Source organism: Oncorhynchus mykiss, chromosome 4, assembly GCF_013265735.2.
Source record: "Oncorhynchus mykiss isolate Arlee chromosome 4, USDA_OmykA_1.1, whole genome shotgun sequence".
NCBI lineage: Eukaryota > Metazoa > Chordata > Actinopteri > Salmoniformes > Salmonidae > Oncorhynchus > Oncorhynchus mykiss.
The window spans coordinates 11,861,395-11,876,143 of NC_048568.1; the positions used below are offsets into that span (position 1 = coordinate 11,861,395).

At 44.3% G+C, this 14,749-nt stretch overlaps 1 protein-coding gene across 8 annotated transcripts in view; it reads right to left on the reverse strand.

Annotated features, from left to right (window-relative positions):
- Positions 1-14,749, reverse strand: part of LOC110522086 (collagen alpha-1(XII) chain) — an 89,582-nt gene that overhangs the window by 61,005 nt on the left and 13,828 nt on the right. For 7 of the 8 annotated variants that reach the window (XM_036975632.1, XM_036975631.1, XM_036975633.1 and 4 more), the window contains exons 11-17: positions 13,628-13,906; positions 13,235-13,510; positions 12,036-12,308; positions 5,934-6,203; positions 3,179-3,445; positions 2,417-2,609; positions 2,153-2,277 (exon numbers count right to left, since the gene is read on the reverse strand). The exons of the other annotated variant lie outside the window; for it this stretch is intronic. In XM_036975632.1, coding sequence (XP_036831527.1) covers positions 2,153-2,277; positions 2,417-2,609; positions 3,179-3,445; positions 5,934-6,203; positions 12,036-12,308; positions 13,235-13,510; positions 13,628-13,906 — 1,683 coding nt within the window. The remainder of the gene's footprint in view (positions 1-2,152; positions 2,278-2,416; positions 2,610-3,178; positions 3,446-5,933; positions 6,204-12,035; positions 12,309-13,234; positions 13,511-13,627; positions 13,907-14,749) is intronic. 8 annotated transcript variants of the gene reach the window in all.

Genomic DNA, 14,749 nt, shown 5'->3' on the forward strand with positions numbered 1-14,749 from the left:
AAGGGACGAGGAGAGGGGTGCCAAAGAACAATAGAATAATAAAAAAAATCTGTTTCAGACAGACATGCACAGGCAAAATACACACACCAAATACAGACATCAACAAGCAGGAGGCAGAAAAGCATTACAAATTTCACAATAACTATACTAAAAAACTATACGTACTATACAATAATGTTTCTACAATATACTATCTATTGCTTCAACATGTTTTGCAGCAGTATTTTTATCTTGCGGGGGGGGGTCAACTATTTTCTTTCCCCTGAGGGTCCATCTTCTTTTTTTTCTGTGTATATCCAAAAAGCTTTTTGTGGCTCTTCGGGATGCTTGTGGGGTTTCTGTCGTTGGGTTTGTCCCCTGCCTCTGAACAACAAGAGCAACCAGCTCACAAACGATATACGAGAGACTCCTCTCCCCGAGTTATTGCACATTCCTGCTGTGCTCGCTCCTCGACACCTGTGGGGGTGAAAGGGTGGTTGCTCGCTCGTCCTGCAGCCGAGCAAAAGGACCCAGAGTCGTTCAGACACGGAGCTATGCAATCTGCCCACTGTATCTGCAATTGAAAACAGGTTAGAGGAGAAAACAAACATTTACCCACTTTCTTTACTGCAACATGGAGAAACAGGTGCTTGACGATGTGTGGGGGATAGCCCCTCGTAAAATGTGTATCTGGTTATATATGGAAGCAGTTTGTTTGAGTTACACAACGCGGGTAAACAAAACGCTTGTAAGCTCAATGTAAGTCTATGAGACATTCCCCAACAAAACCACCTGTCATCAACTGAGACAGTAAGACACTGTAGAGGAGTCTTAACGACTTAAGTCTGGTCATGGTGGACTGGAACGTCCCTAGCTCTGCTCTGATCGGTGCGGTGGGCAGTGTGTCACTGTGTGTCAGTGTGTCTGCTCCCCGTTACTGAGAGGAATTTCGGGCCAAGGTCAGCAGCTCTCTTAGGGTCTTTTATGAGAAACATTTTCCTAGCCGCATAGAGCTTTGCTCCGCGGCAGCTCGGGTGCACTGCATACTCTCCTGGTTGTAAAACATCTCTAATTAAAAGCAGGAACGTTTTTTTTTCCATAACTTTTTTTTTTTTTTTGCGAAGTAAAAATGAGAAATATTAACTTTTGCATGTCAGGAAGGATTAAGGAAGAAACAATATGGCTGCTGGGTCAAATGGGCACAGTGATGAGAAATATTTGTTTGTGGCAAAAGATACACAACATGTTTGGCATGCTGAACGTTTGGAGTTGTGGGGGAGTGCAAGTCATCACACAGTGGCACTGCAAGAAAAAGGAGGTCAAGACATATCACCCATAATTAATTCATCCCACAAATAGCATAATGTCTTGCTTATCACCATGCTGTGATAAGTATCATATGCACCATATGAAATTTGGTACCCTGGTTCAGTTTCCTGGAGCGTTTGTGAGAATTCTACAGAATATGTTTTGCTTTCACGAGACCAGAAAAATAATTGTTTCTCGTGCGATTAGCAAGACGCACATTCTCCATGACGTAAGCGAGCTAGCTTGTTTATAACGGGCCAAAAAGTTTCACCCGACTCGCGCTGTCGCGTCACAGTACCTGGTACTCTGGTCCTGGATCTTGGACCCGCTACTCACGCAGGTCCAGAATTCGTTTCAGCCAGTGTTCGATTGCGTTTCGCACAAAGCACATGCTTTAAAGCGTGATCAGGGTACCAAACGCTCCAGGGATTTTTGAAAGTGCCTTTAACATGATATGAGGCAGAAAATAGGCCATTGAAGCCAAACAGCTATAAGTGATTAGAATTGATGGCAGTGTGATGTGGTGCTTTATTCCAATGAGTTTGTGATGTGGATTAGTTTAGACAGACACATAATTCCCTGTAATGGGATGATTAGCGTCATACTCTAACTTGCAGTGGGAAAGCCGGTCCTGTGCTCTACTAACGGATGGGAACAGAGATGGGCTGTGGCTGGGACACTGTGTGTCTGTGGTTTGGTCTGTGTGTCTATCTGAGTGGTTGTTCTGTGACAGCCTCCAATACGGCGCCCTATTCCCTATATAGTGCACTGCTCTGGTCAAAGCTAGGAAATTAGGTGCCCTTCAGGATGCAACAAATGTCTGTTTGTCTGTAGTCGGTTACGTTATGGTATTGTAAGGTTTTACCGTTCCAAGGTTCCAATGGGACTTCGGGTGCATCGGAGAGGGTAGTCTTCTCCTCTCCAGCCAGTGCAGCAGAATGGCCTCCATCAAACATTCCAAACACTGCTACAGAGTACTTGGTTCCGGCCCTGATGAGATGGAGAGATGAGATTCAAATGACTATAGTCAATAGTAGTGCACTATATGGAATAGGGTGCTATTTGGGATGCAGAAAATGTCACAAGGCAGAAGACTTCCTGTCTGGGGTTATAACTTCCTGTCTCTCACCTGAGCTCCTCTAATACCACAGTGTTGTCATAGGGCCCAACCAGCAGCTCTCCCAGGTCGATATCATTGCCACTGGGGTGGAATGTGACCTTGTAGCCACGCACATCTCCAGGGGCTGCGTCCCAGGAGACTCTGAAGCTGGTCTTGCCAGGGTCCGAGGTCTTCAGGTTTCTGGGAGCTTTGTAAGGTGACACTACAAGGGGACAAACAGAGCAAACATATCAGTTCAAACTCATGAAGAAAGATCGTAACTTCATCTTTGGCAAAGCTAGCCATTTTTCAATGAGATCAGCCAACCCACATTCCAGTCAGTTTCTCATTAGTCCATAATACAAGTCTTGAGTCCCAGCATGGGTCCCAAATGGCATCCTATGCCCTATAGAGCGTACTACTTTTGACCAGAACCATATGCACATCAACAGTAGTGCACTACAAAGGGAATATGGTGCCATTCCGGCATCTAAGAACCCAATGTCATTCCATCTCTCTCTCTCTCTCTCTCTCTCTCTCTCTCTCTCTCTCTTTCTCTCTCTCTCTCTCTCTCTCTGTCTCTGTCTCTGTCTCTCTCTCTCTCTCTCTCTCTCTCTCTCTCTCATATATATATTATTTTATACCTTTATTTAACTTTGTGTTAAATATATGTGTGTATTAACCAAGTCTCTGAGGTGTCCTTAGTGAAAGATACCTGCCCCACTCCCACAGTGTTTCCCACTGCACCCTACTGTCTCTCATCTCATGGGGTTGAATTATGGACCAACGTACGTGTCGTTCCTACTCCTTGCCTTGCTTTTCCTTCTCCCCGCTTGTAGATGGGGTGCACCGTGATGTCATAAGTGGTCATGGGCGTCAGTCGCTTCAGCACAGTGGAGGTGGAGGTTCCAGGAACCTTGGCGAACATCTCTTTGCCGCCATCGGTGGGTACGTATGTCACTCGGTAGTTGATGACTTTCCCCGGTGCCGCCATCCACGTTATCTTCATGCTTCGCTCGGTCTCATCGGACACAGTCAGAGCCCTCGCAGCAGCAGACACTGAGGACAGAGAGGAGGAGAATGTTCGATTCGTAGCGAGGATGTTGAGAAAAATGATCTAAATCTGTTTATCTTAAAGGCCCAGTGAAGTCAAAAACTAGATTTTTCTGTGTTTTAGATACAGTTGAAATCGGAAGTTTACATACAATTAGGTTGGAGTCATTAAAACTTGTTTTTCAACCACACCACAAATGTCTTGTTAATTTCTTATGGCTGCAGGGGCAGTATTGAGTAGCTTGGATGAAAGGTGCCCAGAGTAAACGGCCTGCTCCTCAGTCTCCTCAGTCTCAGTTGCTAATGTATGCATATTATTATTAGTATAGAAACACTCTGAGGTTTCTAAAACTGTTTGAATGATGTCTATGAGTATAACAGAACTCATATGGCAGGCAAAAACCTGAGAAGAAATCCAAACAGGATGTGGTTTTGAATTTGGCGCCCTGCACTTTCACTGGCTGTTGTCATATCATCCCGTTAATGGGATTGCAGCCCTAAGAAGTTTAACAAACTATAGTTTTGGCTAGTCGGTCAGGACATCTACTTTGTGCATGAACCAAGTCATTTTTACAACAATGGTTTACAGACAGATTATTTCACTTATAATTCACTGTATCACAATTCCCGTGGGTCAGAAGTTTACATATACTAAGTTGACTGTGCCTTTAAACTTTGCCACACCTTTGGAAGTATGCTTGGGGTCATTGTCTATTTGGAAGACCCATTTGCGACCAAGCTTTCACTTCCTGACTGGTGTCTTGAGATGTTGCTTCAAAATATCCACATAAAAATGTATTTGGCTAAGGTGTATGTAAACTTCCGACTTCAACTGTATATTTGCACACTATGAGGTTGGAATAATAATGTGACATTTTTAAAATTCTGATAATGCCCTTTTAGTGTAAGAGCTGTTTGAAAAGGCCGCCAGACATTTCAGCCTATTTTGGTGGGATGGAGTTTTGGCCTGCCTGGTGACATCACCAGGCGGTATAAGTCAATAGACCAATAATAGACAGAGTTTCAAACCTCTGCCAATAACAGCTAGTTTTCAGGTAACATATCCCTCCCATTAGGCTAATGCAATTAGAACCCTTCACTCAGACCGCGACCAGACAGTCCTAGCAAAATTCTGTCTTGAGAAATTGCTCTTCGCTAAGAAGTTATTTTTGTTTCTTTTTTTGCCATTTTAATTGAAAACAATCACAGTAAAGTACTTAAGTGTTACCCAGAAATGAATTGATATTTTGATTAAAAAAAACAGCTGCATTGGACCTTTAACTTTGCCTTTCCCCTATTGTGAATGAAGCTAAGCTCCATAGACCATGTAATAATGTGCATTTGTTCCACCATTTCGGCACACAAGAATAGTCAAACCAAAGGCAATCCTTCCAAACAGTTAATTATCCCAGGAAAAAAAGTCAGACTAGAACAACCTAGTGCACTAGTCTTCATTTGTTCACTAGGAGGATTGTTATTGGCGGAAAAACACATGACCTCCAACTTCTCAATGTGTTGATTGACCTGAATGAACCTGTAACCCTGTTACCGGAGATCCATTGGTTCCGCTGTGCGAACGTAATGAGGTAAGCACGGATATGAAAGGTGAGGTCCCCTGAGAATGTCTCAAGGTTATTTACTGTTCAAAATATGCTTGACTTGGCCTGCCAGAGTCAATAAACTAAATTACGTTCCATATCTACAAATGTCTAATCAAACCATCTCACTGGTTCCTCAAGTGTTTGAGGACATTTCCATCAATGTGATTTCCCATGTGTAGGATAGAGTGATGTGTGTTGGATTTGATAGTGTGTCTAAATACTGCTCCCACGCACCCTAACAGCAGTATACGACCATGTGCCAACAAATGCATAATTAAAATGTTAAAAATCCCCTCCACAAAAGTGAGGTTATCTTAGATTCTAGAACACATAATGCATAATAACTGTCACCACCTCTGCTTTCCACTGCAAACCACAGCTTAAAAGGGAGTCTTAGAAATGACCTTTTTCCAAAATACCCGACACCAAGACAAAAGAGTTCCAGAGAGTGAGGATGATGAGCACTGGAATGGAATATTTTCATATTTTATCAATTTGTTTAAAAAAAAATCTCAATCTTGGCACTGGCATGGTGCTATTGTATGAAAATATATGTGATGGCCCAAGGAGAGTTTCAAACCGTTCGACAGATCTACAAAATTCTTCATGGATACATCCAAACCGCCACAACTAGCACCACTTCAGTGACTCATTACTTTGGTAATCCCTTGCAGTGATGAGACATTGATTGTGTCCCAAATGACACCCTATTCCTTACTTAGTGTACTACTTTTGACCAGGACCATATGGGCCTTGGTCAAAAGTGTTCCACTATATGGGGAATAGGTTGCAGTTTGGGATGCTGCCATTGTGTCCACCTCTGACGTCCAACACTGAGAGCCTTCCCTGGCCACAGACAGAATGAACGGAGGGTGATGTGTAATAAGTCTTACCATCGGTGGTCTCCTGTCCAGTCAGTGGGTCCCCGTCTCCTCTGCCGTAGGATGCCACGACAGACACCTGGTAGAGGGTCTCAGGTGTCAGACCATCCAGGACAGTGTTGGTGACATCTCCAGGGACCGTCTTCTCCCCTGACTCGTCACTGTACAACGACTTCCAGCGGATCCTGTACATCTTCACGTTTCCAGGGGCAGCCGTCCAAGACGCAGCAAAGCTGGTGTCCGTTACGTCGCTGGTGACAAGGTCCTTGGGGGAGCCCAGTTCTGAAACAAACACAAAGGGGAAAAAAATATCAGATTTCTGGGTGAGGATTTGGGAGAGGATACGTGATACAATGGTTGGTTAATGAGAGTCAATGAACGTTCCACCACACTATCCGGATAGGCCCTTATGCACTTCTCAGGAAAGGAAGAGGAAATGCTCAACTCTAAATCATCTTGCATAAACAAGTAAAAAGGGTGCTTAGAACCGTAAACAATATGCACTTTTGCAAACAACATAGACATTCAGTGCCTTTGACAAATCTCCGCAGCCCAGCTGTATCTAAGCATCCATTTTGACTGACTGCATCTGGCCAATGGCACTACTCAAAATGGAAAGCATTGAAACCCGTGTCCAGAGGACAGCATAGTTAAACAGCTAGTCACATCAATAAAGACAAAAGAGCAGCAGAGATACCACATATCTACCTCGGATGACAAACATGCCTCGCACTCCGACTGGACCTGTGACATATGGGCTGACTTATAGGAGACTCCCAATAAACTAAAGGTCAACAGTGCACATCTGCTTCATATACTGGATGGATGGAGAGAGTGAGGGAGGGAGGGAGGACACTGACAGGAGCTATGGGTCTATGCGAGAGCATGGTCATGTTGTGGGTTCTCACCACTGTTCCTAACTGATAAAGCAGACAAGGGAAGCCGGTTTGCCTTCACATATAGATTTGTTTCATTAAACAAGACCAAAACTAATTTCATGTGCATATGGCTTCATGTTACTGCAAAAAGACACATGGAGCTTATGCTGCACAGAGCCAGCAGTCTATAGGGACTAAAGACATGACTGGGGTTTGTGAATGGCGGTGACAATCTGCATCGCCATTGTATATTTTTACATTGGGCGCATTCGTTTTGCATCACTCTGTGCCACTGCCGGGCGGAGTTTGCTCCTAAGGGCGATAGCTCACCGACCCTGGGAACCGAGCGATGCAAAACAAACTCACCACATTGGTCATGAGTTGAATAGAGGTAAAACATTGCATAGCAGTACAAACTCTGTCTGTTTTTGATAATAATGAAACATGTCTGGTCGAGTGATCTAACTAAACAATGTAACTACAATGTAACAGAGAGTAGCCATTAGACATACAACACTTCACTTTCTGCCAATGGACATATTGGGATTGTAATTGATAGTGCACTGCACAGTCAACCGATTATAGTGGACCACAGCCAGTATTACTCTCCGGATACAAGATGACATTTTCATGAATCATCAAAACCTGTGTTCGGTTCATAGTGTGGTGGATCCGAGACAGAATCTATTAATCGTTTTAGGATAGCCCAGAGCAGGACTACTGGTGGATATTTACTGGTAAGACACGTGACCAATCTAAGATTCTAGATTCTGACTTAAACCATTACCCTTTGTCCGTTTTCTCATCTTACCACTGAAGCCAAACAAGCTAACCGATAAACACAAACGTCCGGTTCCCCATCAAATCAACATGTGAACATGTGTCCTCTTTCATATTGAAAAACAAAACATATGGAAGTACTGTTATACCTCAGGGGGGAAAGAAAGATTTGGGTTTTTTTTCCTGACAAAGAATTGTACAGGGATAGATGTTAACTTTAAGCATGTGTTAAATTTTATAGATCAACAAGTAAGCTGCGTCTGATTTCAGGAAAAGTCTTTCCAACTGCCACGCCAAAAAGAATCTATCAAACATAATATCATCTGAAGCAACCCATTCCAGTCCCGGCTAAAATCTAATTTCCTTCATTTTACTGGACATGTACTGCCTCACTCCACATGGGCAGGCTCTCCGTCTCCACCACAGAGGCACAGCAGCAGCCACTGCCATTGGCTCTCACTTTCAATGTCTGGGAGGGAGTCTGGAGGTTTTCTAAATATCAAGCCACAGGCGGCTCTCGCAGGGAATCTGGCGCTTGGCGGCCCGGCCTGAAACCCACTCAACCCTATTATAAGGCAAAACTGAACAAAACCACACAAAACCATCTTTTAAACACTACACTTACCATTTCTCTCAAAAAAAAACAATCCACTATTTTGGCTTGGAATATTTTCTGAATAAACAACCATGTGATTTTACGGCTGCCTGCATAACACTGAATAACAATGTTAAGCCAATCAAATGAGTCAATTGTTGAAACGTAACAAAATATATACACTATTGTTCTGTTCTATTTTATCTGCACTCACTGTAGCCTTCCAACACCAGGCGGCATTGATTTTGTTCAGGCCGTTGACATTCTAAATAGCCTTGACATATCAAGCACGTTGCAATCTCCTCAAGACTCAAGACAAAACTCTAACCATCGGAGAAATCTGCTGTGCATTTGTATCCAGCACTGATATTAAGCCAAAAGAGCCTAAAAGTTCACTACCACAGTCAAAACAAGCTGGAGCTTTAATGTTTGAGGTTTGAACCTTGCTTTCATATTCTTTAGACCCTGGTCCAATAGAAGGGAGAGTGCAGGTCCTGAAGTGCAGTCTGCCCACTACATGTTTGTCTTCACAGCATCCCTGAGGATCAGTCAACAGCAGCTTGAATCCTTTATAAACTCTGACAAATGCCAGATACGGGAGGGAGAAAACGTTCTGCTCATTGCGAGGGTGGATTCTAAGGTGCTATCTATCCTAAAGGAAGACAACTACAGTATATAGCTACAGAGCCTGAGTCCCAGTAAGAGTAAACCACCTCTTGACTAGGCCTGCAACCTCCTTTATGCTCGTTGTTGATTCAATTTCCATGCCTCGCTTTGGTTCTTTTTGATTCCCGGCAGTCTGGGCTCCTCGTCATCACCACTCCCTGATGAAAGTGGATGGGGAGTGCTCAGTATGGAGGCGGCCAGCATTTGCACAGCTTTGAAGTATTTTCCCAGGTAACACTTTCCATGCGCCGCCTCTGTCTTTAACATTCATTATCTCACCACTTTTCCTTTTTCATTTGTTTTCTTACAATTATTCTGTCCTCCTCCTACCACATCGAAATATTAAATTAGTAGGGGGAAAACATACAGTGTGCTCCGTCGATTTAAAAAGGAATGAAAAGGAATGTGAACTCCAAGTCAGAAGTCATCCTTTTCCCCCAATAGGGACTGGAGCTGTGCTGGAGTGTGTTGCGGGTCAAACTGGACGCTCCACTGAAACGGTCACCCCCACAGGCAGGCCTAGGGTACGGCCAAAATGGCACCCTACTTCCTATACAGTGCACAAGGGTGCCATTTGGGACGCAGGCCGGAGCCGGGCGAGGGTCCACTACCCCTTAAGTGTGTCCAGGCATAGGGCCTGACAAATAATCACAACATGGACTCCCCGGGTCAAATTTACTCCAAATCCCCACTACCTCACTGGGGCCAACATTATTGGAGTTTGCTCTGTTTATAAGGACTTGCAGCTAGATACTGTACATATTCATCATTAAAGTACGTGCCTTCTACAATATAACACTACGGTTCAGTTTTGTTTTAGGAATTCACACAACATTGTTACAGTGGGAGAAATTGCAACACACCAAATCCAGTAATTCCCCTGTTTTCAGTTGGGAATTTAACCATACCATAGGTTCTTCCCAGTGGTTGAGTCCCTAGCCTTCCAGTGGAGCCCAGCACAAAGTGATCAGTGTGTGTCGGCTTGGCGGCGTGAGCGAAAGCAGAGAGAGTCCCAGATGCTGTGTCAGCAAACTAACTAACTCAGAGACTCTGCGACTCCTCCATGTCCCTCAGGAGAGAAGAAAGTCTGCCAGCAGGGGGCCCGGGGCCTCCCCCAGTCGCCCCGGCATCCATGACAGGCTCAGACACGTTCAAGGACCATGGCCCATTCCCAGTCACACCAAGTCAAGGTCCAGTCAAATATGCACCATTGTGCAAAGCCTGGAGACGGAAGGCTGGCTAACGTCAAGCTCTTGCCATTTTTTTTTATGAATGTAAAAGGGAAGGATTTAGTGGAAAAGGCAAAAGGGATGAGATGTTCTCAGTTTAAGACTCCTCTTTAGCTCCTTCCTACTGCATTGCATGTGTGACTGTTGCCAAAACAGTCTAATATCGCCTAGTGGTTCTGCTTTATGTCAGCTCTGATGCTACTTCAAAGTCCATTCCATTGAAAATGGGCCACAGTGGCAGGTAAAGAACTAGGTGAGCACCACTGGGTGTGATACAGTAGCTGTGTTATTGTGGCAGCGATCCGGGGCAACCAGCTTGACCGCCAGCCAAAACACAAGCACACAACATGATCTCCAGCCTCCAGAGGGATGGAGCTGAGCTGACTAAAACAGCTATAGGAAAACCAGATGGCTGACTCGCTGACTCTCCCTCTCTCTCCAACCCAATTGGTCCCAGGGATTCGCACAGTGAAAAAGCTGAAATTCGCTACTTCATTCATCTGCTTGCTCTGCCCTTAGATTTAGCCTCACATTGAAGTTGTATACCATGTTATTTTCAGGACAACCAGGGCTACAAGTAGAACACAACATTTGGCATAAACAGTTGCATTCATGAGTTTTATTGACAAATGTCAATGAACAATAAGGTCTGCCAAGCAAAAACATGACACAAATGTATACGAATACTAAAAGTAGAGGGAAAAAAATCTCAGTTGGAAATGAATATCCAGCTATGTGGCGTTTGTGACAGCAGCTACACTACCGGTCAAACGTTTTAGAACACCCACTCATTCAAGGGTTTTTCCTGATTTGTACTATTTTCTACAATGTAGAATGATAGTGAAGACATCAAAACTCTGAAATAACACATATGCAATCATAAAGTAACCAAAAAAGTTGCAATGGACATTAGACAGGTGGAAATTTGTCCTTTGGTCTGGATTCCAAATTGGAGATTTTTGGTTCCAACCGCCGTGTCTTTGTGAGACGCGGTGTGGGTGAACGGATGATCTCCGCCTGTGTATTTTCCACGGTAAAGCATGGAGGAGGTGGTGTGATGGTGTGAGGGTGCTTTGCTGGCGACACCATCTGTGATGTATTTAGAATTCAACGCATACTCAACCAGCATGGCTACCACAGCATTCTGTAGTGATACGCCATCCCATCTGGTTTGGGCTTAGTGAGACTATCATTTGTTTTTCAACAGGACAATAACCCAACATACCTCTAGGCTGTGTAAGGGCTATTTTACCAAGAAGGAAAGTGATGGAGTGCTGCATCAGATGACCTGGCCTCCACAACCCCCCGACCTCAACCAAATTGAGATGGTTTGGGATGAGTATGACCGCAGAGTGAAGGAAAAGCAGCCAACAAGTGCTCAGCATATTTGGGAACTTCTTCAAGACTGTTGGCAAAGCATTCCAGGTGAAGCTGGTTGAGAGAGTGCCTAGAGTATGCAAAGCTGTCATCAAGGCAAAGGGTGGCAATTTGAAGAATCTCAAATATAAAATATATTTTGATTTGCTTAAGACATTTTTGGTTACTTCATGATTCCATATGTGTTATTTCATAGTTTTGATGTCTTCACTATTATTCTACAATGTAGAAAACAGTAAAAATAAAGAAAAACCCTTGAATGAGTAGGTGTTCTAAAACTTTTGACCGGTAGTGTATGTGAGCTTATTACAGTATTATAGACATTGTGTCCTCAGATTTCCTATGATCTTCTATGTAGACGAACCCCTTACCTTCTAACGATTTTTGTGTGGCTTGTGAACATTATATAGCAAACCAGAGCGTGTTCGTGAAAGTCACAGCTCATCATAGTGGGGTCATAATAGCTTGTAGTTCAAACCGTTCAGACTTTACATACGTTTTTGTGAGAATAACTGTTTTTCGGGATCCGCCCTTGTCTCACAAACACCACTCTAGCTGCACTCCAATGAAACAACTCTCTGCTTTATACCTTCCAGTGTGGTTCCTTTCCCCTCCAGAGGGTCTCCTAGGCCAGAGGAGTAGCGTGCGCTGACCGCCAGATCGTACTCTGTGCCAGGCTGCAGGTCCTTCAGAAGGGTGTTGGTGTTCCCTCCCTTCACCGACACCTCCTTCTTCTCGCCACCCGCCGACGGGCGGAAAATTATACGGTACTGGAGGACGCGGCCCGGTGCCGCCGCCCACGAAAGCCTCATGGTGGACACGGTCTGGTCAAAGACCTGTAGGTCACGAGGAGATCCCAGCGCTGGGAGAGAAGAGGTGGGAAAAGCCACACTGTCAATGAGGAGCCAATCAAAGTTGAAGTTGTTGTGGGTAGGCTATGGCATATGACCAATTAGCTGAGGTGTCCAGTATAGCCTGATTATAGTCTGTTGTTAGACAAGACAGATTGTAAATACCACAAGTCTTCATGAATGCAAATCTTAAGTCATATAATTACAGAAACCTTTAGATTTTTGGAAAGGTACACAATGGATAGCACAATAAGGGCAACATTGTGAAGAAGATTGAGGTAAAAACACAAATCCATCTCTGAAACAGCTGGGTGGTGAATGCCAAAGAGGCACAGGCTGGGATACGTTCTACCCTTTCAAAGGCTCTGGAAGTAAACAGCTGCCTTATTTAAAGGAGCTGGAACATCCGTGGGCACTAACTGCTCTGAGAGCTGATAATCACTCAGAAGAATGTGGCTGCCGTGGTGAATAAGAGTACATTTTTGTTTATTTCCCCTTGTTCCTTTGGCTCCGACGCTGTAAACTACAGCATTACTGGACACACACACACAAACACACCTCCGGTATGCATCGAAAAAAAATCCCCCCTTAGATTGCAACCCCTTTGTGATGCCTTTCCGCCAAAAATCGAATGACACAGTAATTTGGGGTGGAAAATTAGCTCAGTAGAACACGAAGTTGAAAAAAATGAACACTTTGTCGGAAACAAAAGGCAGGCATATTCAGTTCACACCCCAGGAGGGATGGTATAAGGGAGTAGGATTCCTAGCCTCAGTCCCCAGCATGAAAGGTCTCAAATAGCTTTTCTATAACATAATTGGCTAAGACGTTGCAAGGCAGAGGAGCCCTAGTCTGAGCACAGTGAGGGACTGCGATGTAAAGCTATACTATTAAGCAAGTGCAGAGATGCCTGTTACATTAGCAGAGATCTAGTCACCTTCTTTGGTGGTGCCATCGATCTTCATCTCAGCACCAGTGCCCGACTGGTACTCTGCAGCCACCATCACGCGGTACGTTGTCAAGGGGAAGAGCTCTGGCAGCACGATGGTGGTCTCATCGCCGACGGTGGCTGTCTCTAGTCTTGTGCTGTCACCCCTGACTGGTACGTAGGTTAGACGGTACCGTACCACCGCCCCTGGCGCTGCCGCCCACGACACCCGGAAACTGTCTGTAGTTTCCTCTGAAACCCTCAGGTTACGCACTGGTCCTTGTTCTGCAACAAAGACGGTGGGATTAGAGGTCATAAGGAATTTAGAGGTTATACAAATATTAGAACAGAAGTTTAGGCATTGGCATCAAATTCTTTATCTGTTGGTCTGACGGTGCTGACCATCTAGTGTGGTCTCGAATCCATTCAGAGGGAAGCTGTCTCCTTCGGTGTACTGGGCAAAGACGTTGACCTCGTAGTGGGTGAGGGGCGTGAGGTGAGGCAGCAGAGTGGTGAGCATGTCCCCGGGCAAGGACATGGACACAAAGTCCCCGTTGACGTCAGCAGCAGGTCTGAACTGGATCAGGTAGGACAGGACATTGAGGGCATCGGTCTCCCAAGTGGCTCTGAAGCTCCTGGCGGCAACCTCAGAGAAAGTTAACAACCTCGGTGGGAGTAAGCCTGGAGGAGATGGTAGATGACTACACGTTAGGTCACAACACTCAGGATGCGTCCCAAAAGGCACCTTATTCCCAGCCTCCCATAGGGCTCTGGTCAAAAGTAGTGCACTGTATAGGGACTCAAGTGCCATTTGGGATGGAGCCTCAATAACACTCAAACATCTCTATTCCATTAGTGTATTGTTTTCTATGTGTACAGTTCTTTATGTTGTCATAATAGATTATTATGTAAGGAATATATCATGAGTAACCAAACCTTGTGTGAGTTACGCAATACACTGGCCATGTAATGCAGAGCGACTAATATTTGGTATTATATTTCCACATGCAAGTCATCTTACTGCCCTGAGAGGGCAAGAGCTTTTACATGTGTGTAACACATTGCTAAACAGAAGATGATAACTTTGGAAAAGAGTATTGTGACAGATGTAATTGCAAGCATATGTTGTATACACTCTTAGGATTTTCTCTTCTACTTCTCAGGTCATGGACCAACAAGACCAAGGTAGAGTGGAGTCATTTTCAAGAGTTATTCTCTCAGAATTGTCCAAATAGAAGCAGTTGATCAAAACTACATTGATTAATAAAGTGTAGAAAAAAATATTTTTGCCACAATTCATCCAATTCATCAAATTACTCATGTATAGTATGTCAAAACATGGTTATTTGCTCAAAATCAATAAATCAAAAATGTAAAAACTGACTAATGTTTCGGATGTAAGTTATACATCGGAAATCTGTGCTCCTTGCTTGCTGCCATATGGCGCTGTATGATACTGTCTGTGCCAGATGTTAGCTTCACACTTTACACACTGTTCGAATCTCATCACAAACAACTTTAGCA